The 27,492-nt window shown below is 56.6% G+C and overlaps 1 protein-coding gene across 1 annotated transcript; it reads right to left on the reverse strand.

Moving 5' to 3' along the window:
* Nucleotides 1–1,971: 1,971 nt before the first annotated feature.
* On the reverse strand, nt 1,972–27,492 carry CARNS1 (carnosine synthase 1). Its single transcript, XM_045014710.1, has 10 exons — nt 27,266–27,492; nt 21,847–21,865; nt 20,405–20,657; nt 20,004–20,093; nt 13,791–14,278; nt 13,186–13,384; nt 12,415–12,500; nt 11,318–11,549; nt 9,560–9,831; nt 1,972–6,295 (listed from the first exon to the last, which is right to left on the reverse strand). Exons 2-10 carry the CDS (start codon nt 21,847–21,849, stop codon nt 5,060–5,062), a joined length of 2,859 nt encoding a protein of 952 aa, XP_044870645.1. The 5' UTR covers nt 21,850–21,865; nt 27,266–27,492; the 3' UTR covers nt 1,972–5,059.

Genomic DNA, 27,492 nt, shown 5'->3' on the forward strand with positions numbered 1-27,492 from the left:
CTGCAATGTTCTGGTAGGCAGTGATCCTGGGGGTGAGGGAGCTGGCTGAGCAGTGGGAAAGTTTGCTGTCTGCCTTGGGCTTTCACTGGAGTTAATTTCTGAAGGCAGAGTTGATCCTTGTGAACCAGGCACTGGGGTTGGGCTGAGCCACATGGAAGCACAGATTGCCCTGTGTGCTGTTTGACCACCTCTGTTTCAGGACTTGTGTATGTAAATAAAGTGAGTTACCTTAGACTATCCATACTCCACATCACTGATGTCTCTTCTGCTGGGAAGATGATCTGCAAGGTCTCAGAGGTCAGCTGCCCCCAGCAAAAGGGCTATGCTGGTGCCAGGACTAGGTCACTGATGTCAGAAGGGGCAGAAATACCATACAAAAACACTGTAGTCCTTTAGAGGAGGATTTGTGGCTGGGACAGAGCAGGATATGTTAGGGTTGGAACTAGCATGAGCACTGACTGGCAGGGGAGAGCATCCAGTGCTGAGCCCCCACCCTACTCCCTGCAGCACAGTACGTGTGCACCTCCCACCCCACGCACTGGGGAATTGGGGTCAGCGCAGACTGCTGGGGACAGCACCCCGTACTGAGCCACCAGCATGCTTCCTGCAGCACAGCACCCCCCCCCCCCAGCACCATGCTGCTTCAGCAGCAGAAGGGGAAAAAATGAGAGGGGATCCATCACCCATAGTCAGAGCTCAGTCTCCTCTGCCTCTCAACATGCGGGGTTAGGGAGGCTCTGTGTCCTGCAGCTCCAAGGCCTTGGTCCTGTCATTAGGAGTGTCACCGGCAGGCTCAGCAGCAGCCCCATGAAACCTGCTCTGCGTTGGGCTGGGCACTGCAGGATGCTGCTGAAGCAGGGACATGAGACCATGCTAGCTCTGGATGCACAGCCGCCTCTCCCTAGGGGCTGCCTCTGTCCAGTGCTAGAGGCAACATCCTGCTTGCCCCTTTGGGCCACTGCTCTGCAGGGGAGGGGGGGTACCCTCAAGGAGTTGGGCATTCCTCAAAACTGGGCATGGGGTAGCTCCCTGTTCCTGTCGCCATCCTGCTGGCATGTGAGGGGTGGTCTTAAAGCAGCAGGCTCCCCCACATCTTTCCCCAGCTGCTGGCGGGACTTGGGGATGCCCCTCCAAATGACATGGTCTAGGTAGCCTGCCCTTAACACTTGCCATGGCTGGAGGCAGGTGCAGGGGCGTCCAGGCTGGGTGGGGGGGAGCCCCAGGGCAGCAATGATGCAGGGAGGGATTAGGTGAGTTTGGGATTCCTGCCCCCCTCCCTGCCCTCACATACCCACACCTCCACTTCCATCCTGCTTGCGGGGGGTCCCAAGTTGAACTGAGGGTGTTGCAGGCCCCATGCCCAGGGGGATGCCCCTGGGAAGTGAAGGAAATTCTAGGGAAACCTAGCAATGCCTGGGTATGGAGGTGAAGCTGGCATGGAATTCTGGAATTCTGCCAACAACTGGTGAAGGCCAATGAGAGGTGGGTGGTGCTGCTTGCTGGCCTGAGCTGGCCTCCTGGCGGGGGGCAAACGGAAGTGTGAGGATTGGAAGCCACACAGGCACTGGGGAGACAGGCACCAGAGCTGACAGCAGCTCCTCATGCAGGGATCTGTGCCAGGGCCCCTGCTTGGCAGGGTCTTGAGAGATGAGCCCAGTTCTCCACTGCAGAGCTTTGCACTGTCCCCCATCAGAGCCAGGATATTGGTCTGGATGGATCCAAGGGTCTGATCTGGGGTTGGGGGGGGCGGGGGCAGATATACAGGGCTGGCTGGGCCCATGGGTCTGATCTGTGGCAGTAATTCCTTCACTCCAAACTGGTCAGAACCCCAGCATTTTAGGCAGCCGAGTCTGAATCCCAGGGCCCTGGCTCAGGCCCCTTTAGGTAATAGCTGGGGAGGGTGCTGGATGGGCTGATGCTCCCTTAACCCCACATGCTGTTTGTGCCAGAAGTGCCAGGGTCTTGGCCTCCGAAGAGGCACTAGGCAAGTCTGGGGGCAGGGAAGGAGCCTGGTGAGGGATCCCAAGGCACAAGGTGACTTGACCATTGTTCAGAATGGAGCTGGGGCCAACTGGGGCACCCCAGGCTGCCCTGCCCTCCATTCTGGAGTGGGCTCCAAGAAGTTTGCTGAGCCGGGAGGGGAAGCCCAGGAGGTGGACGGGCACTATGGGCTCTGTCCAACCACAGCAGCTGCTGGAAAAGACAGGGTCACAGAGAAGACAGGAAAGTGACCCCTTGGCAGAACGGGCCTGGAGAAGGCTGGCCACCACCACCATCATCTTCTCTGCTGTGGCGCCTCCAGTTGAGACCCAGGAGGGGAAGGATGGAGGGAGCTGGGGCCCAGGTAGCCCCAGGGGAATGGTGCTGTGGCTCCCATGGTGCAGGAGGAGTTGCTTGGATGGACCCTGCAGACAGGAGAGGCAAAGGGAGGTAGCTGGCGGTGCCTCCTCATTTCTCTGCAGGCCACTGGCTCCCTCCACATCCTGTTCTTCCTTGGCTGCTGGATCTTCTTCCAACCCTGCTGCAGCTCAGGGTGCCAATAATGCCTCAAGGACCCACATATTTGCACATGGCATTTTATTGGGGAGGGACTACTTTGTCCATCTGCTGCCGGTTACAGAGGCGGCAGAAGGACACATAGGTGGGGAGTGTCACGAGGAACTCCAGCCCATGCTGACAGGGGGACGGGCTTGCTAATGCCCCCGTCCTTGGGTACCTTGGCATGGTATGCCATGGCTACAAGCACCATGGTGATGTCACTTCCCATCTCCCACCCACCTCCCTCTGCCCTGGTTCAGGCCCTCTGCCCCTTTAAGACATCACAATTTCCAGATGCTCCTCCCCTCACCAATGATGTCATCATTCCCAATGATCTCACAATCTCTTGCTGTGACAGCAATAACACCAGTCAGGGAGGAAGCAGCAGGAATCCATGGGCTCTTAAAGAGGAAGAGAACCTGACTAAGCTTCCTTTAGACCTGAGTCTTGCTTCCTTCTGCTTTTGCTAGTTTGTTATTGTAGGGTCACGGGAGCTGCACAGGCTGGTTTGTTATTACAGAAGTCTCTCTAGGTGCCATGCACTGGTTTGTTATTGGAGAGTCACTCATGGACACTAGGGCTATGCATGCTGGTATGTTAATATTGTAGGGTCTCTCATGGCGCTGCACGCTGGTTTGCTTCTATAGGATAATTTAAGGATGCTAGGAGCTGTGCTTTCTGGTTTGATATTATTGTAGGGAGACTCAGGGATGCCAGGGCAGTTATTGAAGGGTCACTCGGGCTGCTATGCACTGGTTTGTTATTGTAGGGTCACTCGGGGATACTAAGACTATGTGCACTCGTTTGTTATTATTGTAGGGTCTCTCAGGGCACTGGGTCACTTATGACAGGGTCACTTATGGATGCTAAGGGCAATGCACACTGGTTATTATAGGGTCACTTAGAGGCACTGGGGCTCCACACGCTGGTCTATTATTGTAGGGTCACTCAGAGGCACGGGGGCTCAATGCTCGGGTCTGTTATTGTAGGGGCACTGGGACTCCAAATGCTGGTTTGTTATTGTAGGGGCACTGGGGCTCCACATGCTGGTTTGTTATTGTAGGGTCACTCAGAGGCACTGGGGCTCCACATGCTGGTTTGTTATCATAGGGGCACGGGGGCTCCACGCTCTGGTTTGTTATTATAGGGGCACTGGGGCGCCACATGCTGGTTTGTTATTGTAGGGTCACTCAGAGGCACTGGGGCGCCACACGCTGGTTTGTTATTGTAGGGTCACTCAGAAGCACTGGGGCTGTATATCCACAGCCCTCAAAACTGCTGGGGGGTTGGGCCTGCTTTGTTAGTGTAAGGTCTTTGTCCTTCCCGGGGGCCAGGCCTGCTAGTTAGTTAGCATAGGGCTGCTCTGGAGCCCTGTTATTGCTTGTTAGCATGGCTAGGGTTCCATTATCAATGCAGGCTCTTCCCGTGCTGGGGCTGCAGGCTCAAGGGGGTGAGTTCAGTGTCTCAGGTTCAGTGGGTTTGTAGGTTTCCTAATGAGGAGTTTGCATAGGGTATGTGTTATCGCAGGGTCCGTGCTAGGACTTGGCCCACAATTGTTTGTTATTGTAGGGTTGCTGACAAGCATGGGAGGGGTTGCATGCGGTGGTTTGTTGTTAGCTGGTGGGTTGCTGATGAGCTCGTGGGCAGGTTGCATATGGTGGTTTGCTATCAGTAGGGTTGAGTACCAGAGGGGTTGTTTACAGGGGCTTGTTATTGTAGGGTTGCTGGCAAGGGGGGGTGGGGTGTACAGTGGTTTGTTATCGTAGGGTTGCTGACAAGCACGGTGAGGAGGTAGCATACAGTGATTTGCTAAGGTAGGGTGACTGAGGAGCATGAGGGGGGAGCAGGGAACATGCTTACAGTTGTTAGTTACTGGAGGGCCTTGTAGCCTTAAGTCTCCACTCCTGGAGGCTCCAGACCCTCAGTCCTTCCCCTCCCCCCATGGCTGAACAGACACTCCAGAACTGAGCTCGTGCCCAGGAGACTGGGGTCCGTGACATACAGCCCTTCCCGGAGCTGGTGGCCTTGGTTGCGGGAGTCAACTGGAGGATCTCATTAGGGAAGAAGAGGGCAGGGAGGAGTCTGCAGAGGGGGTGGGGGACCCCTCCAGGGATGGGACAGGTCAGCTGAGGGAGGGAAACTAGAGGATCAGGACAGGGCAGCTGGGGCAGGGGGGAGCTGGAGGAGCCCCAGAGGGAGCAGAACAGATGCCATACTGGTGCAATCCCATGTCACACACACATAGGTGGGCGTGGCTCTTACCAGAGATGACACCAGGGGCCCCCTCCTGGGGGGGAAAAGGGGCAGCTGTGGGTAAAAAAAAAAAACACACACACAACACTGGGATACAGAGGAGCCACGTAATGCAAGCACCGGTGCCCCGGCTGGTGGGGACACACCAGGGAGGGGGAGGCCAGGGGGCTCCTCCAGGACCGGCTCTGAGCCCAGCAGGCCCTAGGGAGAATGGGGGGGGAACAGGACAGAGGCAGTGGTGGCCCCCTCCCCGGGGGCTCCCTGGGTGCTATTTGAAGTGAGAGAGGAAGTGGGTGACAGGATAGTGGGGCGAGTCGATACCCAGCACCTGGCAGACACCCAGCAACTTGAGGCAGGCCTCGCGGCGGCTGGGGCTGGCACAGGCCACGTTGCAGTAGGGCTCTTCGTATTCACGGGCAACAAGCTCATCCTCCAGCAGGTTGAGGCGGATGATGCCACGCTCATGCAGGGCCTGCAATGTCTCCACACTGGCTGTGGACTTGAGGGCCTTCAGGTGCTGTGACACCACGCACATGACACCCACCAGGTGGGTGCGCGGCTGGGTATGGGCGGGCAGCAGCGGGGGCACCCCACAGGCCACCATGACCGAGGCGAGCATGATATCCACTCCGTAGATCTCCTGGATCCAGTCGCGCAGGTAGAAGCCGCCCATGCGGGGGTTGATCTCGATGAGCTTGGGCCCAGATGCCGTCAACTTGAGCTCCACGTTGAAGACGCCGTTGGTCAGGCCGCAGCCCAAGCAGCACTGGTAGGCGGCACGCACCAGCTGGGCCTCGCGGTCAGGCGCCAGGCAGGTGGGCATGCTGGCCGCCGTCTCAGTGAAGTGGGGCACGCGGGTGGGCCCGTTGTCGGAGACGAAGGCGGCCAGCATGCGCCCATCATAGATCACAATGTCCACGTCGTGCTCAGTACCGGAGACATACTCCATCAGCAGCATGGCGTTGCCCCAGCCCAGCCCGATGCCTGGGTGATCCGTATCCTCCCGCAAGTCCCGTGAGATCTTCTCGAAGTGCAGGTGGCACTGCTGCACGTCCTCCACCAGCTTGACCCCCACGGCGCCCGCCCCGTACTCTAGCTTCATGACGCCGGGGAAGGAGAGATGGCGGGCAGCCCGCTCCACGTCAGCGTGGCTCTCCAGGTGGCAGCAGGGAACGGCATAGAGCGCCTCTGAGGCCCAGCCAAGCGGGGCTTCCTTGCGCCGGCGCAGCAGGTGTTGGTGGGTGCGGCTCTTCTGCTTGGCCACCCGCATGGCGGCCACCGGGCTGCAGCGCAGGCCCAGCTGCTCACACACCAGGGCTGTCAGCACCATGCAGTCGTCCCAGTAGGAGAGGCAGCCATCCAGGTGCAGGCCCCGCTCCCGCACCAGCGCAACCAGCCGCTGGGCATGCTCCTCGTCCCGCTTGTGCTCCGTGGTGTCATAGTGGATGAAGGTCTGCACCAGCTGCGAGGCAAAGTGGTTGGGGTCCGACTCCACCAGGTGAATCTGGAGCAGGTGTGGGGGGGGGCACACAGAGAAGGAGGGCGGGGGGAGAGATGCAGAGAAATGGGAGAGAGACCAAACAGGGGTCACTAAGGACTGGGGCAGGACAGGCTCCCTGCCCCCTCCCCCAGGCACCACAAAAATGAGACTGTCCTTGGGGATGGATCCATACCCCACGGTGGGATGCAAATAGGGTGTTCTATTCATATCCAGAAACCCGGTGTGGGGGAGATGGAATGGTCCACGTGCATCCAGACCCCACTGGGGGCAGGAGATGGAGGAAAGGTCCAAGCATTTTTAAGAAGGGAAATGGGATGGGCCCATGGGTGCCCATGCCTGAGGGGTGTGGGAAGAAGATGGAATGTTCCATGTGCATCCAGAGCCCATAGGGGGCAGGAGATGGAGGAAAGGTCCAAGCATTTCTAAGAAGGGAGATGGAATAGTTCATGTGCATCGAGGGAGGCCCCAGGGCCGGTGCAAGGATGTTTCGCGCCCTAGGCAAAACTTCTACCTTGCACCCTCCCCCGTCCCTGAGCCCCCACCCTAAGGTGCCCCCCCCGCAGCAGCTCCCCCCCTCCGCCCTGAGGTGCCCCCCCTGCGGCAGCTCCCCACCCTCCGTCCTGAGGCGCCTCCTCCGCTCCAGCTCACCCCTGCTCCGCCTCAACCCCAAGCACGACGTGGCTGCTTCACTTCTCCCACCTCCCAGGCTTGCGGCGCCCATAAGCGTAGGCGCCGCAAGCCTGGGAGGCGGGAGAAGTGAAGTAGCCACGGCATGCCCGGGGAGGCGGCGGAGCAGGGGTGAGCTGGGGCGGGGAGTTCCCCTGCATGCCACCCCCCCCTTACTTGCTGCAGGCAGCCCTCCCCGCGCTCCCCTGCCCCAGCTCCCGCCACCTAAATGCCGGCGGCGACCGGGGCGGCCGAAGATCCGGCCGCCGCAGTCGCGGCCGAAGAAAATGCCGCCCCCCAAATCCTAGCGCCCTAGGCAACCGCCTAGGTTGCACCGGCCCTACATGGCCCCATGAAGTGGGGAGGAGAAACAGAACGGTCCATTCACATCCAGGCCCCATTGGGTGGTGGTGGGAAGAAATGGTCTACTCACACCCAGGTTCCATATGGTAGAGGGGAGGAAATGGAACGGTCCACTCCTGCCCAGGCCCCATTCAGTGGGCCGGGGGAGAAGGTGGAATGGTCCACTCACACCCAGGATGGGTGGGAGGATATGGAATGGCCCACTTGTGTCATGGAGAGGATGGAATGATCCACTTGTGCCCAGGAGGGGTGGGACTGGGAATGGTCCACTTGTGCCCAGGCCCCGTGGGATGCGGGGGAGGAGATGGTGTTCATAGGCCTCATGTGCCCAACCCCATGGGGCATTCCTGGGCCCCAACGCAAGAGGAGATGGGACGTTCCGTCCAGGTTGGGGGGGCGAGTGCATCTGCACATTCAACGCTTTTCACGAACAAGCCCACTGTGGTTGCTTCCAGTTCTGTGCAGGGGCTTTGGGACGGGACCAGCCGCCAGAGGGGCGGGGCCAGCACTGACACAGAAGGGCACCCCAACCTGCCTAGGCTGGTTGCCACCCTGGGCACAGAGGACCAAATCCCAGCCTGGAACCAACCTGGAGCTGCTGTCAAGAAAGTAGAGCTGGGGAAGTACACAGGAGTGCCCATAGCCTAGGAAACTGCACTCAGCATTAGTGGCAGGGATACGGGGCTGTGCCATGGGATTCCTTTACTCACATCTCTGAGCAGAGTCAATTTGCTTGGGATTTGTGTGTGGGGCATGGGGGGGGGGGTGTTCCTGAGAGAGCCATGAGCTGGCCTCATGAGATCTTTAACTCCAGGAGCTAACAATGTCAAGGCTGAGGAGGGGGATGTTAACTCCAGAGCCTAATGATCATGGTGTGGAAAATGTAACTTCCCTCCCATGAAGTGTCCACTCTGGAGCCCAAAGACAGCAGCACTATTAATTATTCCACTGCTGATCAATTTTCCAGGAACGTCCTGTCATTCCAGGGCTGTGGGCAGAATTGCCCACTTTTCCCCCCTCCCCTCCGCTGGGGCTGGAGATGGGCCAGACTACTTGCTCCTACTTGCACAGTGGTGTGACACTGGGCTGGGATCAGACCATTCCGTTACACAGAATGCAGCAACCATCACAGACGGTATTTGCCTCAGTTCAGTGTGGGGCTGGGACCTGGTTCTCCTCTGTCTGGGGTCAAGCACTCATCTCCCCTGCCCCACACCACTCCCATCCCATCCCTAGTATTCCTTCCCCGGCTGACATTCAGGCCCACCTCCCCACGTGCCCGGACGGCCTCAAAGCAGAGGCACGAGAGGGCACGGTGAAGGGAAGGGAGAGTGAGAGCTGCAGGCTATATGAATCGTCCCAGTGATTTAAAACAGAGAGGTTCCTGGGGGGGAGATGAGACACCGGTGGGCCAGTGACCTGGGGCTGTGGGCCAGACTGGCAATGGATCTGATGGTGGGTGGACAGCCAGGGGTCAGAGTTAAGGGGGCTCCCTGATGTGCCCCTTGATGCATTACCACCCCCTCAGTAAAGAGAGGTCTGAGCTGTAGCCCTAGGCGATAGAGCTGAAGTAGCCACCTGCACAAAAGTAATCATGGTTAACACTGGCTTATGTCCCTTCCAGGGCCTGCTCAGCTCCCAGGACTTGATGCTGCACACAATGGGCATGGAAAGCTCAGCACTCCAGAGATCCTGCCCCCAATCAGTCCCCACATTACCCCAGTGCCGGACCTCCAGCACGCACCCTGACAAGGGTCAGGACAGACAGGACGATAATCCCCGGCTCACCCTCGGAGAAGCACTTTCCCATCCACTTGTGACCTGGGCTGTGCTGCAGCAGCTCCATGGCAGAGGCTGAGGTGCGGTTTCTCTCCAGCTGGGATGCAGGGGGGGGCTCCTTTGTGGCTGGGATGTGGGGAAGACTCGGGGGAGTCACCCCATGGCTGGGATGTCAGAGGGGGCTGGCTGGGATGCAGGGGAGGCAGTGAGGAGCACTCCCATGGCTGGGATGCTGGGGGCTGGCTAGGATGTAGGGGAGGGGCAGAGAGGACTCCATCCTGCAGTTGGGGTGTGGAGGGTACATCCCCACCCTCCTCCGTTGGCTCTGTCTTCCCTGATGCAAGCCATGCCATGTTGGGTCGGACCCAGGGCTATGGAGAGCCATCTCCCTCGGCCCCGCTCCATGGCGGAGGGCGGGGGCTGCGCTGGGCAGCGTGGGGCCCGGTTTCCGCATCTTACTTTTAGCCCGTAGGCCCTGGCCGCCTCCCAGACGAACTTTTTGCTGACTCCTCCGGCCCCGATCACCAACACGTGCTTGCCCTCCATGAGGTGACACTGTGTACGCCGCAACATCGTCTCCACCAGAGGACGCGAGGACTTGCCTGCCGGCATCCCCACCGCCTGACCCATGGACTCGAACAGTGCGCAGGTCTCCAGGCACAGCTGAGAATTCATCTCCAGAGCCATCAGCTGCAGCACCTGCTCCGACGAGGTCAGGAGGAAATCCACGCCTGCAATGGGGAACAGCCAAGTCAAGGAAACAGCCAGGATGGGTGTGCAATAGCAGTCAGGCCGAACTGGAGAGCACAACACGAATTCAGAGACCCTAACACGAATTCAGAGACCCTGACCAGACCCCCACAGGAATTGCAGGAGGTGCTGGATCAAGCAAATTCATAGATTCCAAGGTCAAAAGGGATCCCTGTGATCATCTAGTCTGACCTCCGGTACAGCACAGGCCACAGAGCTTCCCTGAGCTAATTCCTGTTAGAATGAGAGTGGATCTTTCAGAGAAACATCCAATCTTGATTTAAAAATTTACCCACAGCCCTGGGTAGGGTGTCTTCTGGCCTTAAACTCTATGAAAATAAAGGGGGTAGAGAAGACAGGTCAGGGAACCTCTCCTTTCCCCCTCTCTCGTTATACAGGGACAGATCGATGAACCTGAAAGGTGGCAAATTCATAACTGATCCAAGGAAATACTCATTCTCAATTGCCCTGTGGGACTCATTGCCACAAGGTCTCAGTGTATCCAAAAGCTTAGCAGGATTTTTAGAAAGAGGCCTGGACATTTACCTGGCTGAGGAGACCATCCAGAGTTATGTTAAAAGGAAAATTTTAAAGTCTAACTCCTTAGAAAGTTTCACAGGGGTGGGTTATTCCAGAACACCCCCTAGGACAGGGGTTCTCAACCTTTTTCTTTCTGAGCCCCCCCTCCCAATGCTATAAAAACTCCACAGCCCAGCTGTGCCACAACAATTGTTTTTCTGTATATAAAAGCCAGGGCTGGCGTTAGGGGGTAGCAAGCAGGGCAATTGCCTGGGGCCCCACACCACAGAGGGCACTGTAAAGCTAAGCTTTGGCTTCAGCCCAGGGTGGTGGGGCTTGGTGCCCCAGGCTGCAGTCCCATGCAGCAGGACTTCAGCTTTCTGCCCTGGGCCCTAACAAGTCTAATGCTGGTCGTGCTTGGCGAACCCCTTGAAATCTGCTCACAGCCCCCTAGTTGAGAACCACTGCCCTGGGAGGCTCCTTCTCTGGCTGCTTCATGGCAAGGTGCGTGGGTATTGTCAGAGACAGGAAACCAGGCTAGATGGGCCATTGCTCTGGACATGCACGTGTGGCTACAGGCCTTTCTGAAGGTCCCAACTGGTCAGTGAATCCCTGCCCATGAAGGTGCCATCCTCCCCTGGTCCTGCCAAGGGCAGCAACGCCTTGACCCTTTAACAGACCATGGGCCAAAGAACTAGGGCCCGGTCCCTACCCCAGCCAGGCTCTTCGTGCTGGGGCAGTTGAGGGCAACTTTGGCCTGCGAGGGGGAGGGTCTCTGCTGGGGCTGAGGCAACACAGCCAGCTTCGCCCTACACCGCCCATTGTGGGGTGCACTGGGAGGGAGCCCCTGCTCTGGATCCTCCCTGGCCGGATGAATAATGATCGAGTCCCTGTGAATCTGTGACTCCCCCTAAATAGTTAATGGCAACGATTGAGAAGGCAGCTCACCAATCACATCCGTCTGGGCCCATCGCCCGCCCCGCTGCTCCACCGACAGCCCCGCCTCCATCTCCAGGAAGGCCGTCATGGCGGCCTCGGCCTTGTGCTTGACCTGGGCACGGATGGCCGCAAGCTGGGCCTCATCTGTCATCCCCTGCTGCCGCAGGCCGCTCTCCAGGCTCTGGGGCACCATGGCCTGGTGCTTCAGGGGCTTATCAGCCCGTCCCACGCCGCACACCACCTGGGGGGGGGGGGGGACGACAAAACCCGATGCCATGAAAACCCCGCACCTCCCCCCTGCCACCACACGCAGTAGGAGGTGACTGTGAGGTCATCCAGTGAACAAGTTTGGTGCTAACCAACCAGATCCTTTGCTTGCCTCACTGTTCCAAGAGCCCTGATTGGCTGAGGCTCTTTCCTCCCGCTCAGAAAATGGAATGTACCATGTGCAAGAGTGGGTGGAGGGGGAACATGAGACAAAATAAACCCAGCCCAAAGCCAGCGGCACACTCTGCAGACAGGAGGATAAAGGTGAGCTTATGACCTTTGACCCCCACCTGGCCTGGATTCAAAGGTCACAAGTGACAGTGATGATAAGGTTTTTCATTTTGAGATTTTTGCCCATCATATTCAATACATTGTTTTTTGGACCAAGTTAGTCATGAAAGGTTCCATATAACTTTACCCATTGCCCTGAGCCAGCCAGTTGCCCACCTGGGCCAGATCAGAGCCAGCACCCCCTAAAGAAGAAAGGCCCCATGCCCCATTCCCTGCCCTCTGAGCCAGGCATTCCCCCCACCCTTGGACCAGATTGGAGATGGTGCCCCCTAGAGGTGAAAAATATCATATCCCATTCCTCGCCCTAGCCAGTCCCACCCTCTTTGGCCTGGATCAGAGCTGGCACCCCCTAGAGGGGAAAGGCCCCATACTACATTTGCTTACACCCAGGGATGCTGCTGTATTTGTCTCTGTCAGGGCAGGAGTGATCACCAGCTTCTCACCGTATCAACCATTGCCCTATTCTGAGGCTAAGTGGGGGCATGGGACCCAGCCAGCTGCATTGGCAGGGCGGGGTGAGGGGCACGTATTCACGGCTGCCCCATTACCTGGCTCAGCAGAGGCTGGTCACCCCAGGATCTGCAGACGACAGTGCAGATCCGGATCGCCAGGTCAGGCCTCGGAGATGTGCTGCCTGGGAGGGGTGAGGTGAGGAGGGTCAGAGGGGTAGGAAAGGAAAGAGGGAGAGGGGGAGAGAAAGACAGATAGATAGGGAAATGGAGGACAGACAGAGAGAGAGAGAGAGAGAGAGATGGAGAAAGAAATGTGGGGATGGAGAGAGGGGAGAAAAAAAGAGATGGGGTGGAGAAAACAAAGGGAAGGTATGGAGGGGACAGAAGAGAAAAATGAACGGCAGAGGAATGGAGGGGGGTGGAAGGAGATGGAAAGAAGCAGCAAGGGGGGCAGAGAAAGAAATGGCATCGGGATTCATGCAAATCAGCTGCACAGAGTGGTGCCCTCCGTCCTGAGGGATTCTGGGATTCCGGTAGGGCCACCACCCACTGAATGTATGGCAGCTGTCCCCCACTGCCCAAAGGGATTCTGGGATTCCAATATGACAGTGGTTCCCCCTGCCCCGGGGCAATATGGCAGTGACAGCCACCCCAGGGGATTGTGGGATTCCCAATATGGCACATGCCCCTTCCCTCCTCATGTCCCAAGCTAACCCAACTGCATTCTGCTTTTTCCCAGATCTTGCCCCATGGCGCCATCTCCAAAGGCTGGGCCAGGGTGGGGATTGGAGGTGGGCTCAGTGCATCATAACGGCAGCAGGGACAGGTGATGAGGTGAGAGCCTCTCTGGCCAGGGGGGTCCCTTACTTGGGGAGGTGCTGTTGGGGGATTCGGGCTGGGTGAGGCGGGCAGTGGGGATGAAGGCCTCCAGCAGGGCGCTCTCCTCCTCCTCCAGGGTCTCCAGCAGTGCCAGCACAGCTTGGAGCATGGCAGCCTGCTCCACCTTGGCATGGAAGGTCACAGCATGGGCCCCACTCCAGCGCCAGCCCGATGGCTTCACCACCACCTGCAGGGGGCGACAGCACACTGCTCAGTGGGGCCAACCAGGCACAGCCAGTGCCCCCAGCTCTAGGCCCCCCCCCCATCCCTACCCATAGGGCTTCCCTCTCGCCCTTCCCCATGGATCTCACCCTCTTACAGTGCCCCCTTCCTCAGCTGAAGGGCCCCCCATAGACCTCCCCTTCTGGCTGTGGGTCCTGCCTCCCAACAGGCTCACCTGACTGCAGGGGTTCCCCCAACTCCTGGCTGTATGCTCCACCCCCAACAGACTCATCTGGATGTAGGGCCCTGCCCCCTTCCCTCGCCCCCAGAAGGCTCACCTGACTGCAGCCCCCTCCCAACCCAGCAGACTTACCTGGCTGCAGAGCCCTGTCCCCGTCTCCCTCCCCCCCCCCAATTCCCGGCAGGCTCACCTGGCTGTAGGGCTCCATGGCGCTACCCTGCAGGAAGGCCTCGATCTCCTCCTGGATGAGGTTCTCCTGGCCCTCCTTGCCGCTGAGCTCCACCATGCGGACGGAGCGCTCAGTGGTGACGTCCCGCAGTGGGCGCAGCCGCTTGAAGGTGAAGGCCAGCGTGGGCGGCACCCCCACCTGGGCCCGCTGGTCCAGCAGCTGGCGTGTCAGCAGTTTGTCCTCCAGCAGGCGGGCCAGCTCCCCCGAGCCCCCCGTGGGGCAATCCAGGTCACGTGCCAGCTCCCCCGCTGACTGCCCGTGCTCCTTGCATGGCCCAAAGGAGCCCATGAAGTAGGTGACACGGCGCGGGGGCGAGAACTCGTCCAGGCATGTGCGCCCACCCAGCTCGAAGGAGACAGCCTTGGAAACCAGCAAGGACGACTCGCCGGGGTGCTGCTCAGAGGGCACCTTGGCCAGCCAGCTAGGCGACAGGCACAGCAGCATGTTACCTGGGGTGGGGGAAGAGATGTGGAGAGATGGGGAAGGGCAAGGGGATACAGAGAAATGGAAGGGGGAGGTCCATGGTGAAGGAGGGGGGAGAGCAAAGAGGAGGGGGTAGAGAGGAGGACAGTCTGTTACCATTACATCACCAGCAGCCAATCAGAAAGCCAGAGAGCTGCTATTTATACAGCAATTAACTGACTTTCCTCTCCTCTCCCTACACCTCACAAGGTAGGAAGGTGCCGGCCTGTTTTGTACTTGGGAGTTCAGTAGGGGGTGCTCTCCCCAAGCACTCATTGCTTCCCCAATGCTCCAGCACCCCCCAGCATAGTATTATGGGGCACTATGCTGCAGGAAGCAGGGCAGGGTGCTCAACAGGGGGCGCTCTGCCTTTGCAGTCTATGCCCCCAATGCCCCAGTGCAGAACTAGGGGGCACTATACTGTAGAGCGTGGGGGGCACTCTCCCCTTGTACTCAGCACTAATTCCCACTGGAGGCACTGTGCTCCTGGTGCCACCTTAAATAAGAGACACAAACCAAGATCTTTAACCACTTGTGGCACTCTGACATGTGGAGGAGTCAAACTCCCTTCATTGCATTCTAGGCTTCCCCTGTGGCTCTTGTCCTGCTGTGGGGTGGCTCAACAACTGCCAGACCCCAAAGGTGGCTGCACTGCAGGTCCATGAGAGGGACCCCCTGGACAGCATGTGTCAAGCAGCTGGATTCTCCCCAGCGAGCAAAGAAGGCCCTTGGAGCTCTTCCTTATCAATGACTGATGAGGCTGAGCTGCTAATTGTATTTCCCCACAGAGCTCCCACCCCGGGCTCCGGCTTCCTGTCAAGGGTAAGCAGCTTTAACAAAGGCAGGAATCATCCCGGGGCCAAAGGGAAACTTGAGCTGCTTGGCTCCAGTTCCCAGCACCCAGCGAGGGAGACCAGGCATGCGAGTGCCAGGAATGTGGAACAACTGCTGACAGCCCTCCACTTGGGCCCAGGCTGGAGTCCTTCAGCCCAGGGACCTTGCTAGGACAAGGTTACAGCTGAGAGGAGAGGCAGAGCCAGAGCTGGTCAGGGGTGTAACAACAATCTTCAGCCTGCACAGAGAGCTAGGGGCGGCCAGACCAGGGTTACGCTTGCTCCTGCTTCCCCATTCCCCCCTGCTCCAATCCACCCCACACACACACCAGCTCCTCCCTCCACTCAGCCCTCCCCATACACCATCCCTTCTCCATCCACCCCACATACACGCTGGCTCCTCCCCCACCCCCCACATACCAGCCCCTCCCCCATCTGTCTCCACCACACACACACCAGCCTCTCTCCCTACCCACCTCCCATATTAAACCTCCCTCTATCCACCCCCACACACAGACTACTCCCCATCTACCCTTATCCACCCCCTGCCCATGTCCACCCCCCCTTTGCTCCTATCCATTACCCCCCACCCTTTGGCCTATATACCCACCAGCAACCTCTGATCCTAGACATCCTCTGGTTCCCCTGACCACCTCTCCCCCTATGCTGCCCTTGCCCTGCTCCTCCTCCCTTTGATTCCAGTCAGTTTCCTCCTCCCCCGCTACTGGGGGGGGCAGGGTTCGTCATTGAGAGCACAGGAGAGAGAGTCCCCCAGCTCTCAGTTCTGGTGCCTGGCACCACCACAGCTGGGAGCAGCAATGGCTGGGAAAGCCCCGCTCAGCCCCTGCATCCCCAGGCTGGAGCATGCCCAGTCACTCTGTGGGGCTGACACATGTGCAGCCTGGCGGAGTGGATGGGATGGGGATGCTAAGTGAGGACGGAGTCCACAGAGGATTTAGCTGCCCAAATCCTTCCCAAGCACACGCACGCTCCGATTTTTCAAAGGCTGATAATTTGGCCAAATTTGGTTGCCTTCCCACAGGGCCAGCAAAAGGCAAGTCCCTGACACCAGGGCGACCTGTCTCTCCCTCCCCTCCCCCCGCCGCCCCCCAGCCCACCAAATTTCTAGTCCAAGCTCCAAAGCTGGGGGTAGGGGACTAGAGCATTTCAGAGAATTATTTTTTCACAACTTGTTCCCCCCCCTCCCCTAGAAATGGCTAAACCATTTGGGCTGAAATTTCCCCCCAAAAAACCAGCCTGAATCAGACACCCACCATGGAAGAGTTTTGCAACTGAAAACAGGGTCTTAGAATGGAAAGTATCAGGCAAACTTTATAGGCAACTTTATAGGCAAGTGCTACTTGCTCCAGGGCCCTTGGCTGGGTCTCATGTAGAGCGGCTGCCCCAACTCAGATGGGGAGCAGACCTGATCCAGCCATGTCCCTGTTTGCAGTGCCTCCAGGGCTAGGAACCCTCCTCACCAGCCAGATCACTGGGCCCTGCTTGAGGGGAGGGAGGGGAATCAGGAAGTGAGGCACCCAAGGGGGGAGGAGGAGCTTCCCTGAGCAGCCAGTGGGACTATTTTCTCAGGCAGATTAACATGTATCTCTGAGGGTTGTGGATGCACCCGTGGAATAGGTCCTTGCTGACTCAGAAGTGCCATTTGAATAGAGAGATCCTGGCATTCAGTGCTACCCCTTTGCAGCCTCTCTGGACCTGCAGAGTCTATAAGCTCCACAGGGGCAGGCAGAGGAGCTGGAGTCAGAATTCCCCTCTCGAGGGGATAAACTCTCCTCGACGCTTGCATAGTTTGCAAATTGCAGTTAAGGGACAGAGCATCCATTTGCATAACTCTCCTGTATATATTTCCCTAGAACCCCTCACCTCGCAAACAGTACATCCATGACTTTTTTCTGAACTGATTTTTACACCCTAATCTACCCACGTGTGTGTGTACATACACATACTGGTTTATATGCCCAATTATAAAGGGTAATATATATTTTTCCTTTGGCATTTATCCTAAGTGCAGTGCCTCACACACATTGGTGCTTATTTCTGCTGCTGCCTAACAAAATGTGTAACACTTAAGAGTAGAACTGGACAAACTGTTTCGGCTGCTGCATTTTTGGCTGAAAAAATTTGATTTGGGTCAACATTTTGCAGATGTGTTAAATTTACCTAATTGTTTTGGTCAAAAATCTTCCCTCCCCTGCTCAAAATTCCAAAATAATCAAAATGTTTTGATTTTTTTTATTAAATCACTTTTTGCTCAGAAACATACTTTGATTTTCTTAGAAATGTTCAAACAAATTAAATGTTTCATTCAGCCCCAACTAAATTTTTTTATATATATATTTTAGTTTACTGAATGTTTCAAACTTTTTTTCCAGACCAGCCAGCAAATGGAAAAATTTGTTATTCCCACAGCGCTAATGAAGAGCCTTTGTTTCCTTTCATAAACCAAACAACACATAAGGAAATTCCTAGATTAAAAAAATGTTGCTAAGCCGGAATTTGGATGGTAAATAGCTCCAGTTGATTTAAATGGTGTTATTAGAACATCGTAGTTCAAATTTTTTTTTTAAGTTGGAAAGTCAGGAAATTGGAAGGTTCAAGGAACACATCAAAAAGTCAATTCATAAATGTCTTGGTTATTGTTCTACTGTCCCTATATCTTGACTCTGCTCCCAATGTAGATTGGGGGTTAAGCAGGCAGGTTTATAAGGGGCAGAGTTAGGATCAGAGGATGGTGGTCAGGACGTGATGCTAGAAACTGAGCTGAATTCTGACTGTGACACTGCACCCCATATTCTTCATAGAGATATTGTTATGGTATGGGTATGGCATAACTAAGATGTGTTATATGTAAGATGGGTCATGTGAGAGATCATTGGAAAAGTTATGATGTACTGCATATGATTATCCTATTTGTATGCAAGTATCATTTTTGTATCTAAAGTTAGGAATATTGACTATACATCTGTACTACAAAAGTGTTTGCAGCTGGGGAATGCCCACTAGACAGAATACAATCAGTCTAGCTGGCTCCCTGTGAGGAAAAGCCATTAGAAAGAACAACAGGTCTCAGAAGATGTTTATCACCCACAGAGAAGTCTTCCTGGGGTCACTACAAACAACCTCTGACTCATGGCTGCTTTGACACTGCAGGGTCATGTGATCAAGTCATCTGGTACTGGATTCCATGATAGAATACCAGTATTTTTCCACTGGGGGTGTGAGAGTCCCGTCGTATGTAAAACCTATTTAAGGCAGGGGAGTAATATATTCAAGGTGGTTCTTCACTGAATTCTCACCCAGGATGACTGCTGGTAAGATCTAAGAAAAAAAGACTGAGTGGGGGAGAAGGACTGAGCCCAGGCTGGAAAGGTGTCTGGCCTGTGAAAGAAATACCTGGAGTTTTAAGCTGCAAGCAAGAGCAGCTCACCTTCAAGAATTTCTGCAATCTGCCTAAAACAACATTCTTCAGATGCATGGAGTGGGCTTTTACCCACAAAAGCTTATGCCCAAATAAATCTGTTAGTCTTTAAGGTGACACTGGACTCCACGTTGTTTTTTGTGGATACAGACTAACACCACTAGCCCCCTGATACTTGGTGAGAAATTATTACTTGTAACCAGTTTATTTAATAATTTAAACTCAGTTTGCATGTTTGTTTTATTTGCTTGGTAATCTGCTTTGATCTGTTTGCTATCCCTTATAATCACTTAAAATCTCTCTTTTGTAGTTAATAAACTTGTTTTTGTTTTCTCTTAAACCAGTTTGTTGAATTCATAACTGGGGGGTGGGGGGAAGCTGTGCAGATCTTCCTCCACAGTGAGGGAGGGGGCAAATTTCAATGAGCTTATGTAACCCACCCACCTCCTGGGTGTGGTGTTCTGTAGTGGCACTTGAGACCACTTAGAGAGCAATTAATGAGTCTGCTCTACAGCCTTAGCTAACAGCCAGGTTAGTTTATGCGGTAGAGGCTTGTGCACTAAGCGCCAGAGGTCCCAGGTTGATCCTGCCTGCTGATGACTGGGCTCTGTTGGCATTACACTTATGTTGCATAGTTCTGTGTGTGCAGCACACGATACAATTTTGGGTTTACACTCCATTAGGGGGGTGTACTTGAGTGCTGGGCAATTCCCTAGCTGAGCTTTCCCATGCAGAGCTGATCTCGGTGTCTGGTTTTGTCCCTACTGGTGTGTGTGTGCTGGTGGAGGCTTCAGGGCCTGGCTCAGCAGGACAGTAACGGAGCACAGGCTGGTGGGTCTGGCAAGCTCAGTAGTACCCAGTACATCAGGTGGCACCCCGGACGGGGGGAACCCATCACACTGACATTTTCAAGTAAATAATAGGTTGTTACAAGAAGGAGGGTGAAAGAAAAACAAACAAACAAACAAAAAACCACATTCTCCTTAACCTTGGATAGGACAAGAAGCAATGGGCTTAAATTGCAGCAAGGGTGGTTTAGGAAAAACTTCCTAACTATCAGGGTAGTTAAGCACTGGAACAAATTGCCTAGGGAGGTTGTGGAATCTCCATCACCGGAGGTTTTTAAGAGCAGGTTAGACAAACACCTGTCAGGAACGGTCTAGCTATTAGTCTTGCTGTGAGTGCAGGGACCTAGTCTAGATGATCTACTGAGGTCCCTTCCAGTCCTACACTTCTATGATTCTTCTATGATTTTGGGTTTAACACCATAACATCCTATGTTTTATTACAATCCCCTGGCTGTGCCAGGGTTGGTCCCAACTGAGCACGTCAGCCTGGGTATTCAGGGCAAATGGGGCACCGAATTCCCACCCATTCCTTGATTTAGGGGGAGGGGGAAACTCACAGCGCATGGGCAGGGATACAGGATGTGGCACTCACCTGGGCACTGGGAGCTGCCCTCTAGCAGCACAGACAGGTACGAGGTTGGGGATCCCAGGATGCAGATGGTTACATCCCCCGAGCTGAACCCTAAGAGATACAGGGGAGAAATTAACCACTTATTCCCGACAATGGCACTGTGCTGCCCTTTAGGCCTTGGTGCTAAGGGATGCCATGCGGCTGCCCTTTGTACCCCAGCCGTGCCCCATCTCCCAGCCTGGTGCTAGGAGGTGCTGTGATGCTGCCGCCCTTACCCTGACCATGCCCCACCTCTCAGCCCAGCACTAGAGGGCGCTGTGCTCCCAGATCCCCCTGGGTTGGTGCCACAGGAGGGGTTTCTGTAGGGCGGTGCTGTGGCCCCAGCATGCGAGCGGTGGCACCCTGGGTGGGATGGCATGCACCTGTTCTGGGCTCCTTGGTGCGGTCGACTGTCTCCGGCAGCCCCTCCTGCTGCAGGGTGCATTGCAGCAGGTCGTAGTAGTAGGTGGTCCAGGCGTGTGCCTGGGTGTCCTCCGGAGAGAACTTGCAGTCCAGAGACACGTCCTGGCGCCAGGAGGGACACGGGGGGCTGAGCGATGGCAGGGGCTCCTGCTCAGCCCAGTCCAGCTCCTTCAGGATCAGGGGCTGATCTGCATTGATCTGATCCAGAGCCAGCTGCAAAAGAGATGGGGATGGGAGTGTGAATCCTGGCACTAGTGCCCTGGGGTGCAGATCCCCCTGGAGGCCAGGCTGGGAGTGTTAATCCTGGTGCCCCAGGGCATGGATCCCCCTGGGGGCGGGGCTGGGAGTGTTAATCCTGGTGCCACCCTGGGGATGGGTGTGTGAATGCTGGTTCTGGTGCCTCAGGGCATAGATCCTGCTGGGCAGGGGCTGGGCGTGTGAATGCTGGCACCCCAGGGCATGGATCCCCCTGGGGGCAGGGCTGGGAGCGTGAATGCTGGTGCCCCAGTGCATGGATCCCCCGGGGGCAGGGCTGGGAGTGTGAATGCTGGTGCTAATGCCCCAGGGCATGGATTGCGCTTAGGAGCAGCATGGCTCTGGCTGGGAGTAAATCCCCACAGGGTGGGTGAGGCAGGTGCCAGCTGCCTGGAGGCAGCAGAGGCCATGGCAGGGGTGGGTTTTCAAACAAAGCATCTCTTTTTCCTCCCCAAAGGGGGCGGGTCACATGGGGCTGGAGCTAAGCGGCTTGAGGAACAAGGCTGTAAACAGATCAATCTGCCTGGGTCAGTGAGCTGGGGGAGGGAGGCAGGAGGAGAAGTAGGGAGAAGGGGAGAGATTTCTGCCTCCTGCTGGGACACCCCACTCCCCTCTTTCTCCACCCACACCCAGTGCAAGACCTCCCCAGAGCTGTTGTGCAACAGCGCCCTGGCACAGCACAGCTGGGGCTTCAGTGCTGTGATCTTCCCCACAGCATGCCCAGCCAGAGCCCCAGTGCTGTAAGCTTCCCCACAGCAGTGCCCTGGGATTCCTGGTGCTGCAGTCTTCCCCACAGCAGTACCTGGCAGTGCCCAGCAAGACCTTGATACTGCAAACTTCCCCACAGCAGTGCCCAGACAGCAGTATGGCTAGAAGACTCCCACACTGTTATGGTAATTTGCAGGAGTCTCTCCATGTCTGAGGGAATCAGACACCATTTTCCCCTTTACTAGCACTGGTACAGCAGGGCCTGCTTCAGACCTCCCTCCTCCCCAGCTGGACCCCCCCCACACACACTTCCTGCCTCCAAATCCTTCTGCTAAGCTCCTGGGGCCGAGGACACTGGCTCCCACTCAGGACTAGAGGGCCCAGAAGTGGTTTTTGGTGACGTGAGGCTGGATGGGGAAGAGGAGCAAGACAAACTCACCATCCTGCCAGCAAAGAAGCTGCAAGAGAAAAAAAAAAAGAGAGAGAGGCACCAGTTGCAGGTTTCCATGGGCAAGGGGGAGCAGCCTGTCACCCCATCTTCCACCCACAGGGGGTACCAGTTGCATGCACTGCTCAGCCCTCATCCCGCATTCACTGCACCCACAAAGCTGGGGCAGTTCCAGTGTCAGGCTCCTGCGCCCACTCCTGAATACCCGAATACCACTGCTAGGATAGCAGGGGCTGTAGATCAGGATTGAGGGGCACCAGCATTGCTCTGTGTGGGGAGCCCAGGGCTGGGATAGCAGGGGCTGTGGATCAGAATTAAGGGACACTGGCAAAGCGGTGAGCTTTGTGACCCCCAGGCGTTTTAGCTGAGCTGCCCCTGCTCTGAGTGTCAGTGATGTCAGTGTCAGTGCCTCCTGTCTGGGCCCATGTCCCGGCTGCTCGCTGTGCAGTTCCTCCTAGCCACTGAGCTGAGACACTCCGAGGACAGAGTCTGATTAAGCTAATCCCCTCAAACCCCTGGTGCTGGCTCAGCAGGGGCTACAGGGCCCCTCTCCCTAGCCCCACTGGCTCAGAGCTCCCTGCCCCTGGGATGTTGCTGAGGAACCAGTATCCCCAGGCCCCAGGATCCCAAGAACCCAGGAGTCCGAGGCTGGTGTCACACCCAGCTGACAAGGCAGGATCGTTCCTCATGGGAGCAGAGCTGGGCCGGTGCTTCGGCCTCTTCCCTTGGGACAGGGCAGAGGAACCATGAGAACGAGAGGCTGAATTTATAGCACGTCCCTCACTTCCCTGAGCCAGGAACAGAACCCAGGAGTCCCAAGCCTTGGCCATCAGCCCATCCCTCCTTTCTTATCTTTTCTCCAGCAGCTGCCATTCCCTTGCCCTTCCCAGCAAAGCTATTCCAGGGCAAACTTCTCCCCCGCACTCCCTCCTGCCCCTGGCAGTGAGGGTAAGGTCAGCTGTCATGTGTAGCTCCTGGGCCAACTGACTGGTCACTGTGGGGCTCTTCTCAGACAGTCCCTGCCCTTCACCCACCAGGCACCACCCCCAGGGCTCTGGGCTGGAGCTGGGACACTGTGGGGATGCTTTGCTGCAGAGAATGGGGCGGTGTGCCATGAGATGCTTCCTTTTGGACATATACCACAGCCCTGTCCCCTGGGGGTCAAAGGTCCCATTTGGACACAAGTATCAGAGGGGTAGCCATGTAAGTCTGGATCTGTAAAAGCAGCAAAGAGTCCTATGGCACCTTATAGACTAACAGACGTATTGGAGCATGAGCTTTCGTGGGTTATGCATCCGACGAAGTGGGTATTCACCCACGAAAGCTCATGCTCCAATACGTCTGTTAGTCTATAAGGAGCCACAGGACTCTTTGCTGCATTTGGACACAAGTTGAGGTGTTCTGGGCAATTCCATTCTGCCTCCTCAATCCCCCCCAGAACCAGTCCCAGATGGTCTCTCCCCATTGCTTCTTCTGCACAGGTGTGCAATGGCACTGTGGGCTGTTAATCAGTGCCAGGCCCCACCCCAGAGGCAGCTACACCTCAGCACAGGGTAAGGCATTCCCTCTATACACAGCTGCCAGCTCTACCCTAGAGATGGCTGCACCGCAGCACCTAGTGAGGGACCCCTGCCATGCTCATAGCACACCTCAGAGGGTGTAAGGGGGTGAAGTCATGGCCGAAGCTTCCCGCAGGGGCACAAGCATACCCGAGGTGACCCTTCCACCCCCAATGGGATTAACAGGGACATGCAGCTCTGCCAGGGGAGGGTGGGAATCCCATTACTGGGCACCCCCTCCCTCCCTCCATCTGTCTCATTCCCTTGCTCCCTGCCCAAGAAAACAATCACCGGGGAAAGGGATGAAAAATGGATTACGTGAAATTAAATGCGGGGCAGAGACAGCCCCTGCCCAGGAAGGGGCTGAGGGGACACTGGGGGTCAGAGCAGAACAGAGAGGACCAGGGCAGAGACATCCACTCCCTGGAACTGGACAGGATTGGTGGGGGGGGAGGGGGAGGCAGGATGTTACCTCTCTCCCCTATGGGGCCCATGGAGCCAGTCAGTGCAGCAAGGACAAGATGTGGATGGACGGATTCCTGGCCAGATGGACACGGCATCCCTAGCCGGGCCTTACGTTTCCCCATCCTTACTCCCTGGGGCCTGTGAGAGGCCAGGGCTGTGGGGGAAGCTTCAGGCAAAGCACCTTAGGAGCAGGGATTGCTCTGACAGTATGGGAACCCCTGAGCCGGAATAGCACGCCCCAGCCCCAACCCCCACCTGGCTTAGCAACATCGGAGTAAGAGGGAGGGCCTGGAATCAGGAGGATCCCTCCAGCACACAGCCACCTCTACGCATTCCCAGTCTGGCTCTATCTGTGCAGGCAGGACAAGCCCCTCTGCCTATGCAGTCCCTCAGCCCTACCATGTGCCTTTTCCTCACTTCCGATCACTCCCATGCCAAGTGCCACAGCACCAGGAAGCCCCTGCCAGCCAAGCGAGAGCAGGTGCCACCAATAAGTGGACCACAGGGGGCCAGTGACACCCCATCCTGGGCAGGTTGTGCCCTCCCCTGCTGGACAGAGGCCCAATCTGGTGACACTTGGCCAACCCCTGGCACAGCTTGCCATGCCCATGAAGCCACATGGGGCTCTGCCCAACAGCAGCTGGGATGTTAAAGTGCCTCTCGCTCTGGAATCAGAGTCCCGGGCAGCCTTGATCTGTGCAGAGCCCCATGAGCCAGTGATGGTGTGATGCCAATCAACATCAGTCCATCGGAACCATTGGAGCCAGATCCCCAGCTGGCATCAAAATCAGCATCACTCCACTTGAGTCTGTGCCCACTTGCAGCAGCTGACACTCTGGTCCCACATGTTACAAACAAACAAACCCGCTCCCACGTCACCGACGCCACCTGGAATCACTCCCAGGGTGCAAGTGTGCGGACTCCCCTCCCCCTCACCTCCAATCTGTGGTCACCCAGTGCTGGGACAATGACACTTTCCCCTTTGTCTAGAATCCCTTTCCCTCCCTGCTTCCCTGTGCTGTAGTGTTTGGGTTGCAAGGCCGTAGGAGGGCAGGGGATTACAAATTCATCTCACATAACTGGTGGAACTGGAGTTTAATTATAGGAAACAAGACACATTATTCTGGCGGGGAAGGACGGGTTTGTGCTGAAGGGGTAAGGATGCAGGACACCTGTGTTTAATGCCCAGCTCTGTCACTGCCTCCCCTGTATGACCTTGAGCAAGCCCCTGAATGGTCATGCCTCTGTTTCCCCATCTGCAACACAGGGATAATGATCCTTTATTTAAATTGTAAGCACTTCAGGGCAGGTGTTGTCTCTCATTTTGTGCCTGTGCAGTGCCCGGTGTGACAACAGAGCCCCAACCTCGGTGACTCTATGTCCGTGTGCAGCACCTGACACGACAGGGGCCCAATCTCGGTTGAAGCATATACGCGCTACCGTCATACAAATAATACATTGACATAGAAAAGCATTATGTTTGTTCTGTAAAGAAGATTTGCATTGGGGATCAAATTGGAACCAACTTTAAAGAGCATCCAATTTAGAACTGGAGTTTGAGATGTTGAAAGTCAAGCCAGGAATAAGCCTCATAACTTCTGAGAGCTTCCTGGGAACTGGATGGCTAAAGACATTAGTCAGCTTTGGAAACCACAAGCTTGACTTCAAAACAAGCTCCTTTTTTATCATCACAAACCCTGATGCCAAGGGCTAGAAAGAAATGGCTGTGATTCCATCACCCTTTAGGGTTATAAAGATTTCCCAAATTCCAACAGAGGGGATAATGCTTAGGCATTATAATTTAAGGCAGTGTTTCTCAGGGACAGGAGGGCACTCTATGGGAGAGCACAGAGAACTAACCAGGAGCCCAGAGTGTGGGCAGGGGGAGGGTTATGACAGACCTCAACTGTTCCCCAGTGTCCCAAAATTAATTTAAATAGAAGTCTCCAGCTGGTGTGGGTGAGAAGAAAGACTCTAAAATGTGATCTGAGGAGAAATGACACCTCAGTAACTGCCTGAGTTTGCACAGAGCCGAAGACAGTAGCTCTGAGAGCTACGAACTGCCCCAGTGTGACCGATGCAGCAGCGTTTGCCTGAATCTGCAGACAGTAACTCCGAGAGGCATGTCATGTCCCACTCATTTCAGGAGTTGCTAACTCAGGCGACACTTTCAATTTTGACCCTTTTGTGGCAGCTTCCTGCTTGCAGTATCTGGGTAAGGCAAGGAGAGTAATGACAAAGTGCTGCATGGCTACACTGACTTGTTTTCCACCCAAGGCCTGTCTGCCTGCATCTTCCAGCCCCATTCTGGGCTCTACAAGTGAATCCCTCATTAATACACTCCCCGGTCAGTTGGGGTCACTCTTCACACCAGGGCTGCCCCTGAGGATCCGAGATGTGTTTACATTTAGCAGCCCAGTGGAGATGGAGGTGACTCAGCGATCCCAGAGCCAACGCACAAGTGTGTGGAGCTGAGTGGTGCCAGGTGATGGTTTGTACGCCCATCCCACAACCACAATCTCCTCTTCATGGGTAGAGCTCTGAGGCAGGGGAAGAGATCTGCCAGCCCAGAGCTCATGGCAGAATTGGGGCCAGGACCTGTCCCTAGCCTCTGTCCTACCCTGACATCTTCAGCCAGATGCAATCTGCACTATGTGCAGCTCTAGTGCTGTTATTATAGAGAGCCACCGAAAGACAAGCAAGGAACACAGTGACTGGAAGCGACAGACCCCTATGGGCACGGGCCGATCCCCACCTCGTGTCAATCACCAAGGCGCCATTGAAATCCGTGCTGATTTCTGTGTCAACCATGCACCCGGCTCAGGGGAGGTGCACAGGGACCTCACAGAGAGAGCAGAACCCCCCAGAAACGGCCCCGCCTGGCAGAATGTCCGCTCCAGCTGGGGATCGGCCCCAGCGCAGCTGCGCGCCACGTTCTCCCCAGGAATCAGTGTGGCGATGTTGCGGGAGGGGACGCTCCCGGGGATGCAGCGAGGGGCCTGGGAAGCTGCCAGGCCGCAAGTCCCCGGGCTCACTGCTCCCGCCAGCCCCGGCGTGGCCCTGCACCTGCTCCCGACGCGGCTAGGGCAGGAGCCCCGACTCCCTGACACTGCGCCTGCCCTGCGCCCCGCCACCTGGCCCGTCTCGCAACAGGCTGGGCTGGGGGGGCGACCCGGGCAGCTCCGTGCCGGGATGCTGCCTGCGACCGCAGCCCCTAGCCCAGCTCCTCCCCGCTGCCCCCAGCCCCCTCAGCCCTCCCGGCTCCCCTCAGCCCGCAGCCCAGCAGCCGGGGCACCGCGACCCCCAGACAAAGCGGCTCCGGCCGGTGCCTCTCCCCGGGTGCGGTGCTCGGACTCCCCAGGGCCGGGCCGGAGGCTCTGACCTACCCCCGGGCAGCAGCGGCTCCCGATCGGTGGCGTCTGGCTGGCGGCAGGAAGGAGGCGGCTGGCGACGTCTAGAGATTAAGGCAGGCGGGCTTTATATAGCAACCCAGCTGGGGCATGCCCAGTGCGGAGCGCCCGGCTGGCGAGTGGGGAGCGAGGGTGCCGGGGGGCCGCGCCGGCTATTGCCACGGAGCGCGGGCTGTAAGTGCGGGGCTGGAGCGTGAGTCCCA

The sequence above is a fragment of the Mauremys mutica genome, chromosome 4 (assembly GCF_020497125.1).
Source record: "Mauremys mutica isolate MM-2020 ecotype Southern chromosome 4, ASM2049712v1, whole genome shotgun sequence".
Classification (NCBI taxonomy): Eukaryota; Metazoa; Chordata; order Testudines; family Geoemydidae; genus Mauremys; species Mauremys mutica.